The sequence below is a fragment of the Paroedura picta genome, chromosome 9 (genome assembly GCF_049243985.1).
Source record: "Paroedura picta isolate Pp20150507F chromosome 9, Ppicta_v3.0, whole genome shotgun sequence".
Classification (NCBI taxonomy): domain Eukaryota; kingdom Metazoa; phylum Chordata; class Lepidosauria; order Squamata; family Gekkonidae; genus Paroedura; species Paroedura picta.
In genome coordinates, this window is record NC_135377.1 from 82,645,108 (window position 1) to 82,667,785 (window position 22,678).

The 22,678-nt window shown below is 48.5% G+C and overlaps 1 protein-coding gene across 1 annotated transcript in view; it reads left to right on the top strand.

The window, feature by feature from the left end:
• The window catches only part of PIGN (phosphatidylinositol glycan anchor biosynthesis class N), a 90,540-nt gene extending 70,219 nt beyond the window's left edge, over positions 1-20,321 (top strand). The window contains exons 27-28 of the mRNA XM_077351173.1: positions 3,097-3,149; positions 17,679-20,321. Coding sequence (XP_077207288.1) covers positions 3,097-3,149; positions 17,679-17,802 — 177 coding nt within the window. The 3' untranslated portion in view covers positions 17,803-20,321. The remainder of the gene's footprint in view (positions 1-3,096; positions 3,150-17,678) is intronic.
• Positions 20,322-22,678: the final 2,357 nt, after the last annotated feature.

Sequence of the window (22,678 nt, forward strand, 5' to 3'; positions counted from 1 at the left end):
TGCACGTAAACGTGCACGCGCAGCTGCCACGCATGCACATTTTTGCCACTAGGTGGCGCTAACTCGCATGCGCAGAACAGCCGCACGTGTGTGTTTTCGCCAGCAGGGGGCGCAAACATGCATGCGCGGTGGCTCCGCACGTGCATATTTGCGTCGCCGGCATGCCAGCGGCTGCGCCTGCCTCTTCCCCCCTCTCGCTGCGGGGGGGGGGGAAGGCAGGCGCGGCCGCTGGCGGCCTGGTACCATGGCCTTAACGGCCCGGTACCGGGCCGCGGACCGGGGGTTGAAGACCCCTGCCCCAAAACATGTTCATCCTGTCATTGAGTATTTACATGTTGTAAAATGGCTCCAAGGAAAAGTATTTCAGAGTAGTGGGGGGGGGGGGCTAGGGTGGTAGGGTTGTGTCCTTAGGCCGCCGAATTGGCCTTAGGCCACCGAATTGGCCTTAGGCCGCCGAATTGGCAGCTGCTTCGGACTGGAACGGCCAATTCGGCGGCCGAAGCGCACAACCCTTGTATATTCTTCAGCCTTCTCAGTTCCCACATCTCAGTTTTTCCCCCTGAGGATTTTCTTGAAGTAGCCATGCCTTGCGTTGTGTTGTCTCACATCACAAGAGGCTGCCACGGAAGACGGTATCTCATACGGGTATGGGATACAGTTGTGATTTTAATTGCAGCGTGGTCCACAAACAAATGTGTAATACTCTATAGACGTGCTGGCAGGGGCTCATGGGAATTGTAGTCCATGGACATCTGGAGAGCCACAGTTTGGCCAGCCTTGCTCTCTGGTTCTTCTGGATGCTGAGCTGGAACAACTGCTTTTCCAGTCGCAGTGCTTCCAAAAACAAATCCATTGCCCAAATGCATGGCTATTATTGGATAGAAACTGCTCAAGTAATTCCCTGTATGAGAAGGAAACATTTACAAGCTCAAAATTGCTGTAAAATTTAAGGTAATTAAATTCTGGCACACATTGCCAATTTGTGTGTGTGGGTGTGTGTGTGTGGGAAACAATCTATTACGTTTTATGAGGAAAAACCTTGGACAAACACCTGACAGAGGCCCAGTTTTATGCTGAGAATCTCTTAATAATATTATCTCCCAAGAGTGTGTGATGTCAAATTTGATAAAGCCAGAGTCCAGGGGCACCTTTAAGACCAACAAAGATTTATTCAAGGTGTGAGCTTTTGAGTGCAAGCACTCTTCCTCATTGCTTGCACTCGAAAGCTCACGCCTTGAATAAATCTGATTTTATTGTGCTACTTCAGACCGATATGGCTACTCCTTTGAATTGATGTCAAATTTGACATTGTTAATAGTCTGAATGGTGTAAGGCTCTGAAGCCTGGGGGAGGGATTATGGCTCCGTGGGAGAGCATCTCTTGTGCATATGCACGGTCCCTGGCTCAGTTCCCGATATCTCCGTTTAAAAGGATGAGGCAGGAAGTGGTGTGAAATACCTCTCCCTGACATCCTGGAGAGCTGCTGCATGTCGGTCTGAGCAGTCAATACTATAAAGCAGCTTTAGGTATTCAAAATATTGGAGTGTCTTTAATGTGTCCTGTATGTGTGTTAAGTGCTGGTTTTGACTTATGGCAAAATCTGGGCTAGACCGTGACCTCTGTGCCCTGTTGTTGACCATTCACAGAAGATGATTGGCCACTGTGTGCAAGACAGGAGGCTGGGCTAGATGGACTGCTGGTCTGATTTATCAGAGCTGATGTTCTTTTGAAGGCCTTGGCCTCTATGCCATCTAGAAGAACTGGTTGGCCACTGTGTGAGACAGGAGGCTGGACTAGATGGATCATTGGTCTCATCCACCAGGGTCCTTATGAAGCTCTAATTAAGGCAGGGGTAGTCAAACTGCGGCCCTCCAGATGTCCGTGGACTACAATTCCCAGGAGCCCCTGCCAGCGAATGCTGGCAGGGGCTCCTGGGAATTGTAGTCCACGGACATCTGGAGGGCCGCAGTTTGACTACCCCTGAATTAAGGCCTTGGCCTTCATGCCTTGTTGTTGGATATACCACTGGTCAGATCCAGCAGGGCTCTTCTGATGTTCTTATGAAGGCCTCAGCCTCTCTGTCCTGTTGTTGGCCCTCCAAAAGAACTGATTGGCCTCTGTGTGAGACAGGATGTTGGACTAGATGGACCCCTGGTCAGATCCAGCAAGGCCCTTCTGATATTCTTGTGTTTTTAAAGACCTCCAAGATGTCCTGTCATTAACAGTCTTGCTCATGTCTCCCAAACTGAGGCCTTGGATTCTTTGATGTTGATCACTAATATATGCAACTGATGATGGGGAAGAATATCCCCATATGCCCAATACCAAAGGGCCAGACCAGATAAGGGGTGTAGAATGGTCAGTGACAGGTCCAATAGGCTTTTCTGCATGTCTTATTTCCATCAATTTTGTGCTTAGGGGTCCTCTCCTCCTTTTCTGTACATGTCTTGCTCGCTTGAGTAGTCAGTTCAGCATTTCTTCGCTGTTTCTCCCGTTTAGTTATGAACATTGGAATTGTGCTCATAAACAAGCTGCAGATACAGCAATGAAACATCGAAGCAACGTCCAGAAGGAGCAAAATCCATGCGGAAAAGGGGGGCAGATTGCAATACAGGCCTCCAGGCAAGGAAATAACACGTGCAGAAAATCCCATTGTCTCTCTTGTAACATCCATTAAAAGGAGGCACATACATGAAATCCCTTACAAGAAGCTGCAGGCAGAATGGAGTGGGGGCAAGGGAATAGACCAGTGTAATATAGGGTGTTGTCTTTTTCAAAAGTTCTAGACATCCTTGGGGGGAAGAGAGATGACAGGGCTCTCACAAGCCTGGGAGAAACTGCTTTGACCCTAAGGCTCTGGAAGGGATTTTTCACCTCCGTTTCCCCGGTTGAAGCCTACCTCCCAAATGCCTTCTTTCCTGGCCGCCTTGTGATTCAGTTAAATATTTTCTGCTGGATCTGACCCTGGTGTTAACTTCAAGATTTAAAAGCCCTGACTTAGCAGCCTGTGGCAAGGGGTTTCTGCCTTGTCATGATCTCCTTGCACAATGTTTATTTACTGATCCAAGTTGTTCTTTTCTCCCCCTTCCCCTCCAGCACTTCTTTTTCCTGGTTAAAGATTATGGAAGCTGGCTGGATATCGGAACAAGGTACAAGGTTTCTCTTTTTCCTCTTCCTCTTTTGTTTTATCTGCGATGCTTGAGCGCCCTTTGCTTTCCCATAAGGCCTCCCCTTGGCCGCCGTCCGAAGGCAAATGTTTTAGGACTTCTTTCCACCGTCTCACTGCCTGATATGTAAATTGTAATCGTGGCTTACTTGCCCATTGAGATTTTCTCCCCTGTCTCCTCTGAGTTCCTTCGCTGAATGATAGTTTCAGAGGGTGGCCATTCTTGTCTGCGGTAGAACAGTTAAATTTCGGTCCAGTAGAAGAAGAAGAAAATGAAGAGTCTCAAAGTGGCTCGCAATTGCCTTCCCTTCTGACCAGATTTGGCTAGCCTGGGCTGTCCAGGGCCGGAAGCACCATATCTTGGGGGAAAGACTTCACCTTGAATAGTCATTTCGTAGTCATTTAGCTGAGACAGTATTTCTCTGTTGTCACTTACTATGTAAAATAAATCTAGCAATTCTCCAAAGCCATGGATCCTCAGAATATCCTGATGAGGTAGGTTGGGCCAGGGGTAGTCAACTTGTGGCCCTCCAGATGTCCATGGACTACAATTCCCATGAGCCCCTGCCAGCGAATGCTGGCAGGGGCTCATGGGAATTGTAGTCCATGAACATCTAAAGGTTCACAAGTTGACTACCCCTGCGTAAAGGGTAAGGGTAAAGGGGGATTTGAATCTGTGGTCTCCACCAGGGTTGTACACTCAGTTCAGCCACTTTGGCAGTCACCGAAGCCCAAGGAGGCCAGCACTGCAGCGCGGAGAAGAGGGGCCCCTCCACGGCGCAGCACTGGCCGCCTTGGGCTTCGGCAATTGATGAAGTGCACTTAAGCGTGCAACCCTAGTCTCCGCTGTGGTAGTCTGGTCCTCTTCCCACCCCACTGTGCTGTTTTTCAGATTCACTGCCAGTCTGTTAGGGTGGTTGCTAGTTGTTCTTGTTGTTGTTGTTCGATTTATTTCCCGCCTACAGGCTCGTGGCGGGTAACTGTAGTCTTAAAATCCCCCATTAAAACTTCCACTAAAAGACTTTAAAAAATACCCAACATGGCAGAAATGTCACTCCCTTACCCAAACCAGGGCATCAGGGGATGGAGGGTAATGGTGTATACTTCAGACCCCAGGGGGGGCAATGTTCTTCCTCGCCAGTCCTAGCCTCAACCATAGACCTGGCGGAAGAGCTCCGTTTTACAGGCCCTGACAGCTCCCGCAGGGCCCGTAGCTCACACGGGAGCTCATTTCACCAGGTAGGGGCCAGGACGGAAAAAGCCTTGGCCCTGGTTGAGGCTAGGCGCGCTTCTAGTTGGGCACTCTCTACATCTGCTCCCCACCCCCCTCACCGTGGTTGGTTAGCAGCTCTTTCTGGAGTGGCCACCCCCGTTTGCCTAGCAGCTATGAGACTTCCTTTTCCTTCAGCCTTTTGGGCCGGCTTTCTTGTGATTTGAGAGCTTGAACAACCAGCAAGCATCACTTCGAGGCGTCGTAGAGCTGTACTCCAAGAAGCCCTTCAGAAAACTGGTTCCAGGTCCAAAAGGCAACTGTTCTCTGATGCAGTTTCATGTAGTCAATCTAGTTTGAGGCCCAGGAAAAGGTCAGTGCTTCTTAAGAGGCAGAATTTCTATGATTACGCCTGCTGGACCTTCTGGGATTGCTCATCTTTGCACTGCTTCCTTGCTATGTTTTGTACGCTGTCTAGTTTTGGCATTTATCTCCCTGATCTGTTTCTGCATTTAATTGGCTTGCCGTCCCCACTGCCCCCCTCCCCATTAGCTTCTCACTGTTGAGGCTACTAAATACAGCCAGACCTGGTTACCGAGCGGCACGGCATTCTGTTAACAGCCGATGACAACCCGGACTCTTTTTCCCTCCCTTTGCGCAACATTTTCTCCCACCTCATTAGAAAATAATGGTAAAATACACCTTGCAATAAACATTGGGCTCCAACTGAAATCAGACTTTCACCGTCTTTTGATATCCCCGCATTATTCCTGCCAACACACAAGTAAATTTTACTGCTCATTTTGAAGGTGATGCTTAAGACCTTTGGTGCTGGAGGGGGATGCCCTTGTTAATTTAACTTGTAGCTCTGCCTTGAATCTGTTCCTTAGACCCTCTTGCTGGGAGTGGTTTAAGGCAGGGGTAATCAACCTGTGGTCCTCCAGATGTCCATGGACTATAATTCCCATGAGCCCCTGCCAGCATTTGCTGGCAGGGGCTCATGGGAATTGTAGTCCATGGACATCTGGAGGACCACAGGTTGACTACCCCTGCCTTAAGGATTTGCAGGGCCCTAGCAGAGTACATTTGCAGCCGGAGCAGCCAGACTGGGGGCAGAGAGCCCCCCCCCCAGCAGTGGAAAGAGCTGTCACTCCGAGTGTCCTTAAAGAGGGAAAGGGAGGAGGAGAGTGGCAACAGCCCTGATCCATGGGGGGAAGGCACCATGCAGGGCCCGTGGAAGCACAGGACCAGTAGCATGTGCTGCATGGATAAACCGGCCTTGCCTCTTGTTCAAGAGGTGTGAGCCGCGCAGTGTTCAAAACACTTACCAGGACTGCACAAGCTTTGTTGAGGGCTTAATGAAAAGAGCACACGTTCTAGATTCTGGGGGTGAAGCTTGTGTCTGCAGCCCGTGGAAAGGAAATTTTCCTTAAAGGGTAATAAAATCCACAACTTTGTTTACTCGAATTTATTAGTTAGCTCCCAGAGCATTTGGGGCTGTGGTAGGAATCTTCCAAAACAGGGACTTTCTTGAGTGGTGCTTCCTGGATCATTGTCCTGCAGGCTGTGGGAGCAGTAATGACACCCTGCTTTCTTTCCCACCCTGACATCCAGCCCCAGAAGTCGACAGAGGGGCACAACATTCACATAGGGCATGTGTGCACGTACAGCTGTGATTGTCCCTAGGCCCACTAGTAACTCCAGGGTTACTCCAAAGCCCCAGAGGGGTTACTCCAGTTGGGGCGGGGATTTAATTTGTAAAAAATATACTTTAATATTTTTTAAGTAACCCGTGGAAGAGTCAGGAGGACAGAGTGGCTTTCTGTGGAATAGGCTGCCTAAGGAGGTGGCAGTCTTCAAGCAAAGGTTGGATACACACTTTTCTTGGATTCTTTAAGATGCTTTGGGCTGATCCTGCGTTGAGCAGGGGGTTGGACTAGATGGCCTGTATGGCCCCTTCCAACTCTATGATTCTGCTCATTTGTCTGGTTTGCAGTGGCCTTGTTGAATTTACACACAATGGACAAGGAATGGGAGGGAAGAATCCGCAGCACTCCCCCATTGGCTCCTCCCACTTCAGCCCTCTCCGATTTATTTTCAGAGCCCTACCAACAAAGAATGGCTGCAGGGAGGCTGTTGTGAGCAGGAGGATTCAGCTAGTCAAGCAGGAAAGGACTGTGTCCAAAGCAGTCTGGAGTGGAAAAGATTACGCTAGAAGGTTCTGACATCCAGACCGCACAGCTCAGATGGAAGCCGTACAAACGTCTTCTCAGGGGGCTCCATGTTGTGATCTCGGGAGATCTCTACAAGGAGATCCTGCCTGCAAGGAAGACGTGGTTCTGCCAAGGTGTTCCCAGATTCCATGCATATGCGCGCTTTCGTTTTAGAGGCAAAGGACGTGCATGAGCCTTCTGATGATTTTGAAATAATACCGTGGGAACTGACCGTCCCTGCTAAGATATATGGACATAACCATAAATTATGTAATAGCATTTCTAGGGTTTTATCACCTTTTTATTACATCGTCTCCCCCCCCCCCCTTTTGCAGATCCAAGTCCTTGTTTTCCATAAGCACCCAAGTGGACTTTATTCAGGTCGCCTCTTAAGCTTTTAATAGCACCTTTTTATAGAGTGCATATTTGTGTGTTAGTTGGAAGAGCAGGTCCATGAAGGCATCAGCCACAGGGCGCATGGTCCAGGTTAGGGAATCTGCTTGTGGCCCAAAGAGGGGGAAACAGCTGCATTCTTTTAAGTAATACTGCTGATACTAAAACATTATTTCCACATAGACTTTTTCTTCTAATGCTAAATGCCCTTGGGCATTTAGCGTTTGGAGAAAAAAGCCTATGTGGAAATAAAGTTTTAGAAGTGGTTGTTGTTGTTGTTATGTGCGAAGTCGTGTCCGACCCATCGCGACCCCATGGACAATGATCCTCCAGGCCTTCCTGTCCTCTACCATTCCCCGGAGTCCATTTAAGTTTGCACCTACTGCTTCAGTGACTCCATCCAGCCACCTCATTCTCTGTCGTCCCCTTCTTCTTTTGCCCTCGATCGCTCCCAGCATTACGCTCTTCTCCAGGGAGTCCTTCCTTCTCATGAGGTGGCCAAAGTATTTGAGTTTCATCTTCAGGATCTGGCCTTCTAAAGAGCAGTCAGGGTTGATCTCCTCTAGGACTGACCGGTTTGTTCGCCTTGCAGTCCAAGGGACTCGCAAGAGTCTTCTCCAGCACCAGAGTTCAAATGCCTCAATTCTTTGACGCTCGGCCTTCCTTATGGTCCAACTTTCGCAGCCATACATTGCAACTGGGAAGACCATAGCCTTGACTAAACACACTTTTGTTGGCAGGGTGATGTCGCTGCTTTTTAGGATGCTGTCTAGATTTGCCATAGCTTTCCTCCCTAGGAGCAAGCGTCTTTTAATTTCTTTGCTGCAGTCCCCATCTGCAGTGATCTTGGAGCCGAGGAAAATAAAATCCGTCACTATCTCCATTTCTTCCCCATCTATTTGCCAGGAATTGAGAGGGCCGGATGCCATAATCTTTGTTTTCTTGATGTTGAGTTTCAAGCCAACTTTTGCACTCTCCTCCTTCACCCGCATCAACAGGCTCTTTAGTTCCTCTTCACTTTCTGCCATTAGGGTGGTATCATCTGCGTATCTGAGGTTGTTGATATTTCTCCCTGCAATCTTGATCCCAATTTGTGACTCCTCTAATCCTGCATTTCTCATGATGTGCTCTGCATACAAGTTAAATAGGCAAGGCGACAGTATACAGCCTTGCCGAACTCCTTTCTCAATTTTGAACCAGTCAGTGATTCCATGTTCAGTTCTCACTGTTGCTTCTTGACCTGCATATAAATTTCTCAAGAGACAAATAAGATGCTCTGGTATTCCCATCTCTTTAAGAACTTGCCACAATTTGTTGTGCTCCACACAATCAAAGGCTTTAGCATAGTCAATGAAGCAGAAGTAGACGTTCTTCTGGTACTCCCTAGCTTTCTCCATGATCCAGCGTATGTTGGCAATTTGATCTCTAGTTCCTCTGCCTCTTCGAAATCCTGCCTGTACTTCTGGAAGTTCTCGGTCCACATATTGCTGGAGCCTAGCTTGTAGGATTTTGAGCATAACTTTGCTAGCATGAGAAATTAGTGCAATGGTGCGGTAGTTTGAACATTCTTTGGCATTGCCCTTCTTTGGGATTGGAATGTAAACTGACCTTTTCCAATCCTGTGGCCATTGCTGAGTTTTCCAAATTTGCTGGCATATTGAGTGTAGCACTTTTACTGCATCGTCCTTTAAGATATTGAATAGTTCAACTGGAATGCTGTCACCACCACTAGCTTTATTGTTGCTCAGACTTCCTAAGGCCCATTTGACTTCACATTCCAGGATGTCTGGCTCCAGGTCAGTAACTACCCCATTGTGGTCATCAGGGATGTTAAGCTCGCTCTTGTATAGTTCTTCTGTATAATTTTGCCACCTTTGTTTAATCTCTTCTGCTTCTGTGAGGTCCCTACCATTTTGGTCCCTTATCATACCCATCTTTGCATGAAACGTTCTCTTCATATCTCCAATTTTCTTGAAAAGATCTCTGGTCCTCCCCATTCTATTGTTTTCTTCTATTTGTTTGCACTGTTCATTTAAGAAGGCATTCTTATCTCTTCTAGCTTTTCTCTGGAATTCTGCATTCAATTGGGTGTATCTTTCTCTTTCTCCCTTGCCTTTCACTTCCCTTCTCTCCTTAGCTATTTGTAAAGCTTCCTCAGACAGCCATTTTGATTTCTTGTATTTCTTTTTCTTTGGGATGGTTTTAGTTGCTACCTCTTGTACAATGTTGCGAACCTCCGTCCATAGTTCTTCAGGCACTCTGTCTATCAGATCTAATTCCTTAAATCTATTTGTCACCTCCACTGTGTATTCGTCGGGGATATGATTTAGTTCATACCTGAGTGGCCTAGTGCTTTTCCCTACTTTCTTCAATTTAAGCCTAAATTTTGCAACAAGAAGCTCATGATCTGAACCACAATCAGCTCCTGGTCTTGTTTTTATTGACTGGATAGAACTTTTCCATCTTTGGCTGCAGAGCACATAGTCAATCTGATTTCTGTGTTGACCGTCTGGTGATGTCCATGTGTAGAGTCGTCTCTTGGGTTGCTGGAAAAGAGTGTTTGCTATGACCATTGTATTCTCTTGACAAAATTCTACCAGCCTGTGCCCTGCTTCATTTTGTACTCCAAGGCCAAACTTGCCTGTTATCCCGGTTATCTTTTGGCTTCCTACTTTAGCATTCCAATCCCCCATGATGATAAGCACATCATTTTTGGGCGTTGCTTCTAGAAGGTGTTGTAGGGCTTCATAGAACTGATCAACTTCATCCTCTTCAGCAGCAGTGGTTGGGGCGTAGACCTGGATCACTGTGATGTTGAATGGTTTGCCTTGGATTCGAACTGAGATCATTCTGTCATTTTGGGGATTGTATCCCAAGACTGCTTTTCCTACTCTCTTATTGATTATGAAGGCTACTCCATTTCTTCTGCGAGATTCTTGTCCACAGTAGTATACCTGATGGTCATCTGAATTAAATTCACCCATTCCTGTCCATTTTAGTTCACTGATTCCTAAAATGTCGATGTTCAGTCTTCTCATTTCTTGTTTAACCACGTCCAGCTTGCCTTGATTCATGGATCTGACGTTCCAGGTTCCTATGGAATAAAAATCTTTACAGCATCGGACTGTCTTTTCGCCACCAGTTACTTCCACAACTGAGCGTCCTTTCGGCTTTGGCCCAGCCGCTTCATTCATTCTGGCGCTACTCGTACTAGCCGTCTGCTCATCCCCAGTAGCATATTGGACACCTTCCGACCTGAGGGGCTCATCTTCCAGCGTCATATCGTTATGCCTATTGGAACTGTCCATAGAGTTTTCATGGCAAAGATACTGGAGTGGTTTGCCATTTCCTTCTCCAGTGGATCACCTTTTGTCAGAGCTCTCAGCTATGACCTGTCCGTCTTGGGTGGCCCTGCACGGCATAGCTCATAGCTTCACTGAACTACGCAAGCCCCCTTGCCACAACAAGGCAGCGATCCTTGAAGGGGGCTAGAAGTGGTAGTATTACATAAATTAATTAAAGGCAATATTAGCGGTGTAATTTTTAAACAGTTTTAACTGATGTTAACTAATGCTGTTTAGAAGGCCAGATCCTGAAGATGAAACTCAAATACTTTGGCCACCTCATGAGAAGGAAGAAGAGCCTAATGCTGGGAGCGATTGAGGGCAAAAGAAGACGGAGATGACAGAGAATGAGGTGGCTGGATGGAGTCACTGAAGCACTCGGTGCAAACTTAAATGGACTCCGGGGGATGGTAGAGGACAGGAACGCCTGGAGGATCATTGTCCATGGAGTCACAATGGGTCGGACACAACTTCGCAACTAACAACAACAACTAGTGTTGAATTTTATTTTTGTCCTTTTTTGAAGAGGATGTATGTAGCGTATTGACATCGTAATCCGCCCTGAGGCTTTCTGAGCAGGCAAAACAAAAAGGCAAAACATAAATAAATAAACATAGCATCAATGTAGACCTGGGGTAGTCAAACTGCGGCCCTCCAGATGTCCATGGACGACAATTCCCAGAAGCCCCTGCCAGCATTCGCTGGCAGGGGCTTCTGGGAATTGTCGTCCATGGACATCTGGAGGGCCGCAGTTTGACGACCCCTGATGTAGACATTAATAAAGATTTAGTGATGGCGAGCAGCAAACAAAAGATTGCCTAGGAATGCAAATCACGTATTTCCCCAAAGGAAAAGTAGCTCCCCCGTACCGTGTTCCCCTCCCTTCTTCATGGGGGTCTTGTGACCAGGCAGCAGTGAAAGCTGCAGCAGATGGTGTGTGTGTGTGTGGGGGGGGAGTATGGCCTGCATCCCCTTGAAATTTCCTCTGACAGAAGCATATCTGCTCATGGCATGCTGCTCTCTTATCTCCCCTCTCCAGCTCAACATTTCCGAGGAAAAGCTGATCCTGGGGGGCCTCCCCCTGCCCCCCGGAACAGTCTGGAGTTGGTGGTATCAAAAATCCCCACCGCCATGCCTTCTGTGAACGGAGGAGAACTTCCGGGTTTGAGTAGCTCATGGAGAAAGGCTCTCTCAGCCTCACCTACCTTACAGGGTTGTGTTGTGGGGAGAGGAAGGACAGGCGATTGCATTGAGGCTCCTTTAGGGAGTAAAAAGTGAGGTGCAAATAACCTTCTCTTCTGTCTGTGAAGTGTTGAGGCATACGTTTTGACACCAGCACTGGGAAGGAGCACAGCCCTGGGACAACTTTCCCAAATGTTCTCTCTGTACATTTACATTTGATCTTAAACGGGGATGCTGGCTGTGCCTCGGCCTGTTGGGGTAAGATCACTCCTGCCACTTCAGCCCTTGCTGATGTCTGGACGTTCTTACTGAGCCTGCCCCGAGATCCGACAAAGAGGCCGTCCACGAGCTCTCCCAGCCCATGTGGACTGAGGCTGAGGGGGAACAATAATGACGCGAGAATATCAAGCATCGCCCAGCTGTCATCACTCTAGATTGCCTTTTTCGCTTTTTGTTCAGGAAGCCTGGCATTTTTTTTTAAATTACAACACCACTCCCTGCGTGAAAGCTAATTTTCCAGGCCAGCCTGCCTGTGGGCACGCCAGCCCTCATTCCTAGTAGCCTTGGCTGACTTTAAGCGATAACAAATGGAGCCTGGACTGCTTTTAATTGCATTCTGTTGGAAGGGCCACCCCTTTTCCTACACGGCCTTTTGGGCAAACGTTCTGCACAGCCCAGCGAAGGAAGGAAGGAAGGAAAGAAGGAAGGGACAGAGAAAGGGAGAAAGAGAGAGGGAGAGAAAAAAAGAAAGAGAGAAAGAGAAAGAAAGAAAGAAAGAAAGAAAGAAAGAAAGAAAGAAAGAAAGAAAGAAAGAAAGAAAGAAAGAAAGAAAGAAAGAAAGAAAGAAAGAAAGAAAGAAAGAAAGAAAGAAAGAAAGAAAGAAAGAAAGAAAGAAAGAAAGAAAGAAAGAAAGAGAAAGGAGGGAGGGAGAGAGAAGGAAGGAAGGGAGGGAGAGAGAAGGAAGGAAGGAAGGAAGGAAGGAAGGAAGGAAGGAAGGAAGGAAGGAAGGAAGGAAGGAAGGAAGGAAGGAAGGAAGGAAGGAAAGCTCCCAGAAAGAAAGGGAGAGAGGGAGGCAGAGAGAGAGAGAGAGAGGAGAGAGAGGAAGGAATCCGACTTCTCTGCATTTTTATTTTCCCCATACATACTTTATTTTCCCCATACATACTTTTTTACATACTTAGGAGGCATGTTTTTGCCAGGATGACCTGTACGGATCCCGACAGGGAGAGTGCTCCTGTCACCTTATGTCGTGTTAACGTCTTTTAGGGTTGGGCACTTCAGCCTCCGAAGCGGCCATTCCCACTTGAAGCAGCCAGCGCCGTGGCGCTGGCTGCTTCAGGCGGGAATGGCTGCTTCGGAGGCTGAAGCGTCCAATCCTAGTCTTGAACTTTGGGCCCCTTGGGGATGTGCTGACAGGTGTTGATTGGCATCTCAACAGGTGGAGCACGAGACCCCCCGACCCCACTCTTCTGGAGAGCTCCCATATAATGTCAGACTCTTTATGAGCACAACCCTCGGGCCTCCCAGAGAGCCAGACTAAAAAACAAACTCTGGCCCTGCGACTGCTGCAATCGACGAAAAGAACTTTTTCTCCCTCTCCCCAAATAATAGACCTCGAGGGCATCCTGCGAATCCGATGGGCAGTAGGTTCAGGATGGACAAAGGGAAACACTGCTTTACACAGAGAGTGGTTAAAACGTGGAACTCACTGCGAGAGGATGTAGGGATGGCTACTGGAATAAACAGATGTAAAGCGGGATTAGATAGATTCATGACGGATAAATCAATTAATACTAGCCATGGTGACTTAGGGGAATCTTCACAATCAGAGGCCTTTGAATCCCAGAGTCAGGAGGCAACTTAAAGGGAAGGCCCCCGCCTTTATGCCTTGTTGTTGGCCCTCCAGAGGAACTGGTTGGCACTGTTAGGAGACAGGATACTGGACTGTTGGTTTGATCCAGTAGGACTCTTCTGGTGTTCTTGGCCTCCATGCTGTGTTGTGGGCCCTTCAGAAGAACTGCCTGGCCACTGCGTGAAACATGATGCTGAACAAGATGGACCACTGGTCTGATCCAGCAGGGCTCTTCTGATGTTCTTGGTGTATCTGCCCTGTTGTTGGCCTTCCCTGCCGTAAACACTGTGCTACCCTCGCTGTCCTATCTGGTGGTGTCTCCTGTCTTTGGCATTCAGTCTGGTCCTTAGAATCAGCTGTCTCCCAGGGAACTCTTTTTGCTTCTGACTTTTAAAGACTGTAAACCAGGGGTGGCCAAACTGTGGTTCTCCAGATGGCCATGGAATACAATTCCCATGAGCCCCTGCCAGCATGTGCATCCCTTATGAACAGTCATTCCATGCCACCATTTGCATGGGCATTTCTGCGCCTTGTTTTGCACCGGCAAGTCATTGCTCTCTGGATTTGGTAACCCCTTTGGCCTGCCTCTTTGTCCTCAGGCTCAGTTGTCTTGTATCTACACCCCTCTCCTCTTGAGGGGTCTGCTCGAGGGAGGGACTTTAGGCCACCAGTCTTTGGGCTAGAATGGTTTTATGTGGGGGTTTTATGTGGCTTTGATGTCGTAAGCCTCCATGAGTCTAGAAAGCGACGGGATATAATTCTAATAAATAATAATAACAACAATAATAGCCAACTTTCCTTTTTGCAACGGAGCATCTTCCCCCTCATCTCGTTTTCTTTCCTTGTGCTCTTGCCAGTGGTGAGCTGGCTGAGCAGAGACCGGGTTTGTTTTGGCAAAACGTCGAGCCTCCGGAATATAAACTATAAATAATAGTATTGTTGTCACACAAATCACACAAATAGAGAACCTTGCGAGTTTGTCACATAAACTCTGCTGATGACCTCTGGCAGTCCCAAAGCAGCCAACCTGGGAATTCGGGAAATAACGAGGTTGATCGCTTAATGGGACAGTAACCAAAATTGCCAAAGAGTCATGTTTTTAGACAGGCGCTCTGTGTGGATATGCTCCCCAAAAGGGATTCCAGGTGGCTTGCCAAAAATGCCAAACTACAGGAACGAACGACTGTTCAAATAGTGCCATTGGGAGGAGGAAATAAAAGGAAGAATGCAAACAGATACCTGGGCTGGTTTGATTCTCTGCTCCTCCTCTTGCAGCCAGCCAGGTGACCTTGGGCTTGTCACAGTCCAGATGGAGCTGTTCTCCCAGAGCAGTTCTGTCAAAGCTCTCTCAGCCTCACCCACCTCACAGGGTGTCTGCTGTGGGGAGAGGAAAGGGAAGGCGATTGTAAGAGAGCCAGTTTGGTGTAGTGGTTAGGAGCGCGGACTTCTAATCTGGCATGCCGAGTTCGATTCTGCACTCCCCCACATGCAGCCAGCTGGGTGACCTTGGGCTCGCCACAGCACTGATAAAACTGTTCTGACCGAGCAGTGATCAGGGCTCTCTCAGCCTCACCCACCTCACAGGGTGTCTGTTGTGGGGAGAGGAATGGAAAAGCGACTGTAAGCCCCTTTGAGCCTCCTTTGGGTAGGGAAAAGCGGCATATAAGTACCAACTCTTCTTCTTCTTCTTTCCCCTCCTCCATTTTGTCTTCACAACACCCCTACGAGGCCAGTTAGGCTGAGCGTGTATGACTGCCTCTGTAGCAGAGTGAAGGTTTGAACCTGGGTCTCCTTTAACCATTACACATACTGTCTTTTGATGAATTCCAAAGCCATTAAGTCCTTTTTTAAACATTTCAAAATAATTACAGTGTGCTCTTAGGCTAGGAATACTGATGGAAATTGGAATTAAAGATCAGCAATTTTTTTTTTGCCATAAATGTGAAGACAGCTCATTTATCCTCGTCTGTCAGCTTGAACTTTGGGGGAGCGAGGAAGTCTAGGAGGTGGCTCTTAGAAAGCTCCCTGTGAAATGCTTTTAACCCAAACCTGGCTCCGTATCGCCTCCTTTTTGAGCAGTCCTGAAGTGTCTCACCCCCCTCCCCTCCCCAAGACACAATCCAGCCCTGGCAGCCGGGTGGCAAGATGAGGGTTGTCTCCGGAGAGAAGCTCCTGTTATCAGTTTGTTCCCGGGAGCGGCAGAGTCCAAAGGGTGCCGACCTGGCTGTTCAGCCGGCTCCTCCTGCATTTTGACAAACGAGACTGGATATTATCAGCACCTGAACTGGCCCCTTCTTTGTGGGAGGGCACCGGCCTTCGTGTGCCGTTTCCATGTGCCCGTGGCGAGGGTGGGGGAGTCTTGGGGATAATTTCACAGTTTGCCCTGGCTCCCCCGTCTGCACACCTTTACAGTGCTTCAGAAGCGGAAAGAGTTGATCATAAGCAGAGTGTTTGGCTTGACTCGGGATTACAGTCTGTCCGATCTTAGAGGCGCCTTTCGTCGAAGAAAAGGCCGTGCTAAAATGAACCAATCCTGCTAATTTCAACACCCTGCAGTCAAACAAACCCAGACTTGCTGCCTAAGAAGAATGATCCGTATTCCCAAGGGGGGAATTCTCTGCAGGGCCAGATGCCTGTGAATGGGGAGCTAACCGCCCTGTTTCAAGTGGCAGGAGCAAACTTTGCCAATTTAAAAATCAAGTGCGCCTGATTAGTTTTGGAATTGGTACAGATAGTCTGCCTTCCAGGGAAGGATTGTGACTCAGGGTTAGAGCATCTGCTTGGCAGGCAGAAGGTCCCGAGTTCGATACTTGGCATCTTTATGCAGTCAGTGATATGAAAGGCCCATAACAGGCACCTTGTGAGGTAGGTGGGACTGAGAGAGCCCTGATAGAACTGTGACTGGCCCAAGGTCATCCAGCTGGCCTCATGTGTCTCTAAGTGGCTTCCAATCTCCTTCCTTTCCTCTCCCCACAACAGATACCCTGTGGAGTAGGTGAGGCTGAGAGAGCTCTGACAGAACTGTGACTGACCCAAGGTCACCCTGCTGGCAGCATGATGGCCCTGACCTGGGTAGCCCAGACACCTTGGTCTTGTCAGATTTCAGAAGCTAAGCAGGGTTGGCCCTGGTCAGTATTTGTGTGGGAGACCTCCAAGGGAACTGAGAGTCATGGCACAGACAGGCAATGACAAACCAGCTCTGAACATCTCTTGCCAGACAATCCTACAATCATAGGATCTCCCGGCTGCCCTACACACGTGCTGTTCGACAAAATAATAATAAATGATACTTCTCATGAGGAACTTGTCTTTTCATGTTGGTGGTCCTTAAGCATGAGGGACTGCGTTCTTTCTCGTCGCTGTGTCCTTTTTCAGTTCTCTAAAACCTGATGCCAACACTCTCTTTCCCTAATAACCCCGCCAGCAGCTTCCACTGCCCTGGTTAGGAGTAAATCCTGCATGTGCTAAGCCAGTGGTTCTCAACCTTCCTAATGCCACGACCCTTGAATACAGTTCCTCACATTGTGGTGACCCCCCAACCATAAAATTATGCAAGGGTTCTTTCACAGAAATTAAACCGAAACTGACCAATGGCGTGAAACTGACCAATGGCGTGACCATTGTTCATGATTGTATATAAACTGGGTTTTCCCCGGGGTTTCTCAGTTCAGTTCTGCCTCTTGTCCCACCATGCCCATCTCGCTCTTTTCCGCTGCTCCAAACAGATGAACACTCTATCTCAATCTACCCCGCAAGGCTGTTGTGTAGATGATGCTCCCCCCCCCCCGTCCAAGCTGCTTGCCCTGCCGCAACCCCTGTGAAAGGATCATTCAACCCCCAATGAGGTCCCAAGAACCCCAGGTTGAGAACCACTGTGCTAAAGGTTCTCCTGTTTCATTCATTCATTCATTCATTCATTCATTCATTCATTCATTCATTCATTCATTCATTCGTATTTTTATACCGGATTCAAAGCCCCAGAGTTTGCTGTCTAGCCACACGTGGACTCACAGGGCACCTGTGGTGGCTCAGAACTCTGAATGTGTCAGGTAGCAATCTGTAGGCTGGGTGGTTTGGGTAGATCTGGCGATTCACACAGTTCTAAACCATTGGCAGTTCTTCCCGATTTATTCCCATCTACACATGTTGAGGGATTAAAAGCGTGTACAGCTTTTATGTGGCCCTCTGCAGTCCGTATTGCCTTGGCCAACTGGTGATGAAGGGACCTCACTGGTGGTCCCTCTCGCTTGGCTTTGCCTGTGAACGCGGCTTGGCAGTGCTTTTTCTTTCTGACCAGCCTTTTCCTCTCTGTCTGCAGCATCAGCCACTACGTCCTCGTCATGTCCTTGGCCATCTTCTTGATGCTCTTAAGCGGACTGTCCCAGCTGCTGACCACAAAGAAACTAGCGCTGTGGGGAAGGGCCAAGCACCATTCATCGTGACCAAAGGATGGAAATGCGGTTGTGGATTGTGGTGTTTTTTTTCATTTTTTAAAACTTCAGTCAAAGTGTGGAACAAATAAAGTTGACTTCCAGGAATCCCTGGAGAACTTGATGCTACCTTGACACTAGGGTTGTGCGCTCCGGCCGCCAAAGCAGCCATCCCAGCGTGAAGTGCACAACCCTACTTGACACCCTGTCCCTTCCTTTGTCATCTGAGTCTTATTTGACGCGCACAAGGGAGAGCGCTGTAAGGATGACCCTCCTGAGCTTCATTGTAGGTCTTTGCTTATTCCCAAGGAGAGACCAAGTTTGGAGACTTTCATAGATGAGATAAGACTGGGGGGAAATACTCTAATTAGGATATTTTTTTTAAAAAGAAAGGATGTATGTATTTTTACATTTTTAAAGAGAATGGTTTGTTATTTGTAAGAAAATGCTCTGAGTTAATTTTACATTTTCCTGCCACTGTATGTGGAGGTTTTCCCTCTCTGACGCACCTGAAAACCTAGATCTCACCACGGACGCAGCCAAGGTTGATTTTTTTGTTGCACTGGTTCCTCGCCCTTCTGAGGCGCTCGGGAGTCCCAATTTTGTCCTTATCCTCTGAGTTACGCCTGAATGAGAGACCACAGTTTGCCCAAAGGCAGTAAAGAAGATGCATCACAGAGGAAGAATTGACATTGCTCTCAGTTCTTACTGGCACACCATTGACTGCAAGGAAGGAAGATCTAGCCGTGGCACTGGGAATTGGTTATAGCAGGGGTAGTCAACCTGTGGTCCTCCAGATGTTCATGGACTACAATTCCCATGAGCCCCTGCCAGCAAATGCTGGCAGGGGCTCATGGGAATTGTAGTCCATGAACATCTGGAGGGCCACAGGTTGACTACCCCTGGGTTATAGGATCTCCCATCACTTTACGTTTTCCTGAAAGTGGGAGGGGGGAGGCTAGTGGAGGAGGGGAGGTTGATTTGGGGCTACATGGGTGGGGAAAGGAGGTTGAATTCATGCCCACTGTTCCATTTCCACATGGCTTATTTGCCCCAGATGCAACATGGTTTGCAAGCAGATTGTTTGCCTCCTCCCCCACAGCATCATGGTGCGCTGGCATGCACTCCCAGGTTTCCCCTGGCTTTTCTCTGATCTTCCTCCGGACTGGGTTCCTACAAGGCTTGGGGCTTTTAAGCATGTGGGGAAGTGTGGGTTTTGCACATAGCAGCCAGTTTCTCCATTCCTGGCTCTGCAATGGCTGTCTCCTACCCACACCACCGTGCGTGTTTTTGTCAATTGAATATTTGTTCTAACATTAATAATTCTGACAGGTTCCCTGAATTTCCAGCCTTCATTTAAAACTAAGCCTCTAGCCCAGTGGTTCTCAATCCTGGGGTTGCAACCCAATTTGGGGTTGCCTGGCCCCTTACCCAGCGTCTTCGGGTTAGTTGCCGCTGCCGCTATGGTAGGCGGCGGCAGCCAGCGGCCGACGGCAGAGGAGCCACGGCAATGGCCGTCTCCATGCTGCCCCGACTCTTGCGCACTGTGCCTGTAGGCACACAACAGTCAGGACGGCGTGGAGGCGGTCCTTGCCATGGCTCCTCCTCCACTGGCTGCTGCCACCGCCTGCTGCCTTCGCCTGCTACCCCTGCTGCTGCTTCTGGCCCCCATCACCTTCCCCTGAAAGTACAGGGCTGGGGGGGGAAGGGGCCAGGGGGAAGGAGGTCTGTCAGCCAACTTGGCCGACTGTTGTGCGGCAGCGCACGAGTCTGTGCACGTGTGTGCGGCAACCCCGCCGCTGCAGTTGGGGTCGCTGCCTTGGAGCGGTTGAGAACTGCTGCTCTAGCCCCTTTCGTTATGGAGATATGAGGGGAAAGGGATGTCTCCTCCCTGAAAGGGTCTAGAGGCTTTTAAAAAAAATGATGGCGGGGCAGTCAGAGAACCTGATAGACACATTGCTACAATGTGATGATGAGCTTCAGCCCTGGTAGTATGAGCTGGGGTAGTCACTAGCAGGAAACCGGGACAAGGAGACTGCACAGGCCTTGTTCCTGTGTAGCAGACCTCTGGGCCTGGGGTGTGTCATCTCTTCGACAAATGTGCCTGCCAGCAAAGATCATCTTCTGCAGCTCTTCTCTTTATGCCCCCACTTGTGGAAGCAGGTGCTGGGCTTTTGCTGAGCCTCCCAAGACTTTTGCAACCCTCCCACCACCGAGCTTTTGTTGCCTTTTAAGCCCTGGACAAAGACAGTTTAATTCTTATTGGCCTTGAATGAAGCTATTTATCCTGTCTTGCTTGGACCTCTTTGTGATTTTTTAGAAACCACTGGTTGTGAATTTATTTTTCCTTGTTTTTTTTCCCTTGGTCTTTGCTGTTGGGGTTTTGCTGTTTTAACCATGTGTCTGTTATTTAATGTTTTGCTGGTGTTTGTACTGTATTGTTTTAGCATATGACATAAATAACCACGGAAATATCACAGGGAGTCATATTTTAAATAAACAAGGGTTTGAAACCAGGACTTGTCAAACAATTAGCAGCTTGATGCTAGTCTAGCATAAAGACTGCACTGAATTTACTTATGTATCCCTTGGTTGGGTGGCTTAGAAGGGCCCTGCTACATCAGGTCAGTGGTCCATCTCCTCCAGCATCTGACCAAGGGCTTCCCTGAAGTTGCTTCCTGGCACTGGAATTCTGAGGTTTGGTGCCGCTGACTATGGAGGTTCCCTTAAGTCATCTTTGCTAGTAGCTGTTGATCGACTGATTCTCCATAAATCTGTCTGGTCCCCTTTTATCTGCCATTTAGGATCATGGACCTCATTATGTTCAATGGCCATTAATTGCACAGTTTAATAACGCTATTGATCTACGTATGGTTTCCTTTTGTTTGTTTTGGATTTGTTCCCATATTCTAGTATGTTCTCCCTCTCCACTTTGTTTAACCCAGGCATAATTTTTGTGCATCGGTCGGATGCCTGTGGCAGAATAAGTAAAATACATACACTACTAGTGTACACGGCCTGTGCATGCAGATAGACACTCAGATATAATCATAGAATCACAGAATCCTGGAGTTGGAAGGGGCCATGCAGGCCATCTAGTCCAACCCCCTGCTCAACGCAGGACTAGCCCTAAGCATCCTAAAGCATCCAAGAAAAGTGTGTATCCAACCTTTGCTTGAAGACTGCCAGTGAGGGGGAGCTCACCACCTCCTTAGGCAGCCTATTCCACTGCTGAACTACTCTGACTGTGAATAATAATATATGGTTGCCAGTACTGAGATGGGCTTTTTGGTGGCTGTGCTCACTATTAAGTTAGCCTCTGCAAAAGGGAAAAACGCAAAGGTCTGTGGAGGGCAAAATTCCTGGGCTGTTCACCGATGGTCTCCTTGCTGTCTTTTCACGGGTCTTCCGCTTGTCTCGCCGGAGAACAGGCAACCTACGCGTTTAGCAGGGAAATGTTATTGTGACCCAGCGGCATCGGCCGTTGTTTGGAACTGCGTCTTTGAGGCTGGAGGGGGCCACCACGCACCGAGAGGCCTGTGCCTGCCCCGACCGAACACTCACAACCTCTGCACCCCCCTCCAAGTCATAAGCGCATGTGCTTCTCATTCATCTGTACCCATGAAGCATCACCAGCGGAACACCAAGGAACCCTTGCAGACCCATGAAATGTATGCACTGCAGTGGCAGCCAGAAATCACAACAATGCACCAATGGTACGCTCAGTCCATTGAGGTTTCTGGCAGTACAGCTGTGGAGTCTAGTCCTCCTGGTTGGGGGGGTGGAGGTGTGAAATGGGACCCTGACATCTGCCTCCAGTCGTTTTGTGATGGGAAAGCCATAATTGGAAAGGATATTTAGCGTCATGGCGACGATTCAGAGGAAGGCTAATTCCACCCAGGCTGGTTCACAATTCAGAGGAAGGCTAATTTTGCCCTTTCAGTGTGCTTTTGCAGCTGGATTTTTCTGGGTGAAACAGGAACATCTACCGGCAAGCAACGGGTGAAGTGCATTGAAAGCGCATTATCCAATGTGTATGAGAACAGCTGGAGTCTGAAAGTGGTGGATGTTCCTTCCACTAATCCACACACCACAAGGAAACAGGCAGAGGCATTCAGTGCCATGGATGAAACCCTGCTTGTTGTTAGGTGTGAAGTCATGTCCGACCCATCGCGACCCCATGGACAATGATCCTCCGGGCCTTCCTGTCCTCTACCATTCCCCGGAGTCCATTTAAGTTTGCACCTACTGCTTCAGTGACTCCATCCAGCCACCTCATTCTCTGTCGTCCCCTTCTTCTTTTGCCCTCGATCGCTCCCAGCATTAGGCTCTTCTCCAGGGAGTCCTTCCTTCTCACGAGGTGGCCAAAGTATTTGAGTTTCATCTTCAGGATCTGGCCTTCTAAGGAGCAGTCCGGGCTGATCTCCTCTAGGACTGACCGGTTTGTTCGCCTTGCAGTCCAAGGGACTCGCAAGAGTCTTCTCCAGCACCAGAGTTCAAAAGCCTCAATTCTTTGATGCTCGGCCACCCTGCAAGTACTGTCAAAACATCCTGTCCTTGTTTCATGGGAGTTAATATCTTACCAAGTGACACAGGCCACTCACATTTCCCAGGGCCCTAAGAGGCGATGCAACACTTAAATTCTGTGGGCTTCATGAAACTCAAGCATGCCACGCCTGCAGAATAGATTGCTGTCCAACAGGTAGACATCCCAAATACCATTTTGCAAAAGTCGCTTCTGTCTATGTTGCAAACGTAAATCGCATCAGCGAGTGGTCCTTCGTGGAAAGGCATTTAGTTCTGCACAAGGTATTCATGTGGGGTTGGGCTCTGGGCTGAGACACTGAGTGTGTTTAGTTCTGCATAAGCCATTCTGTCACTTAATAAA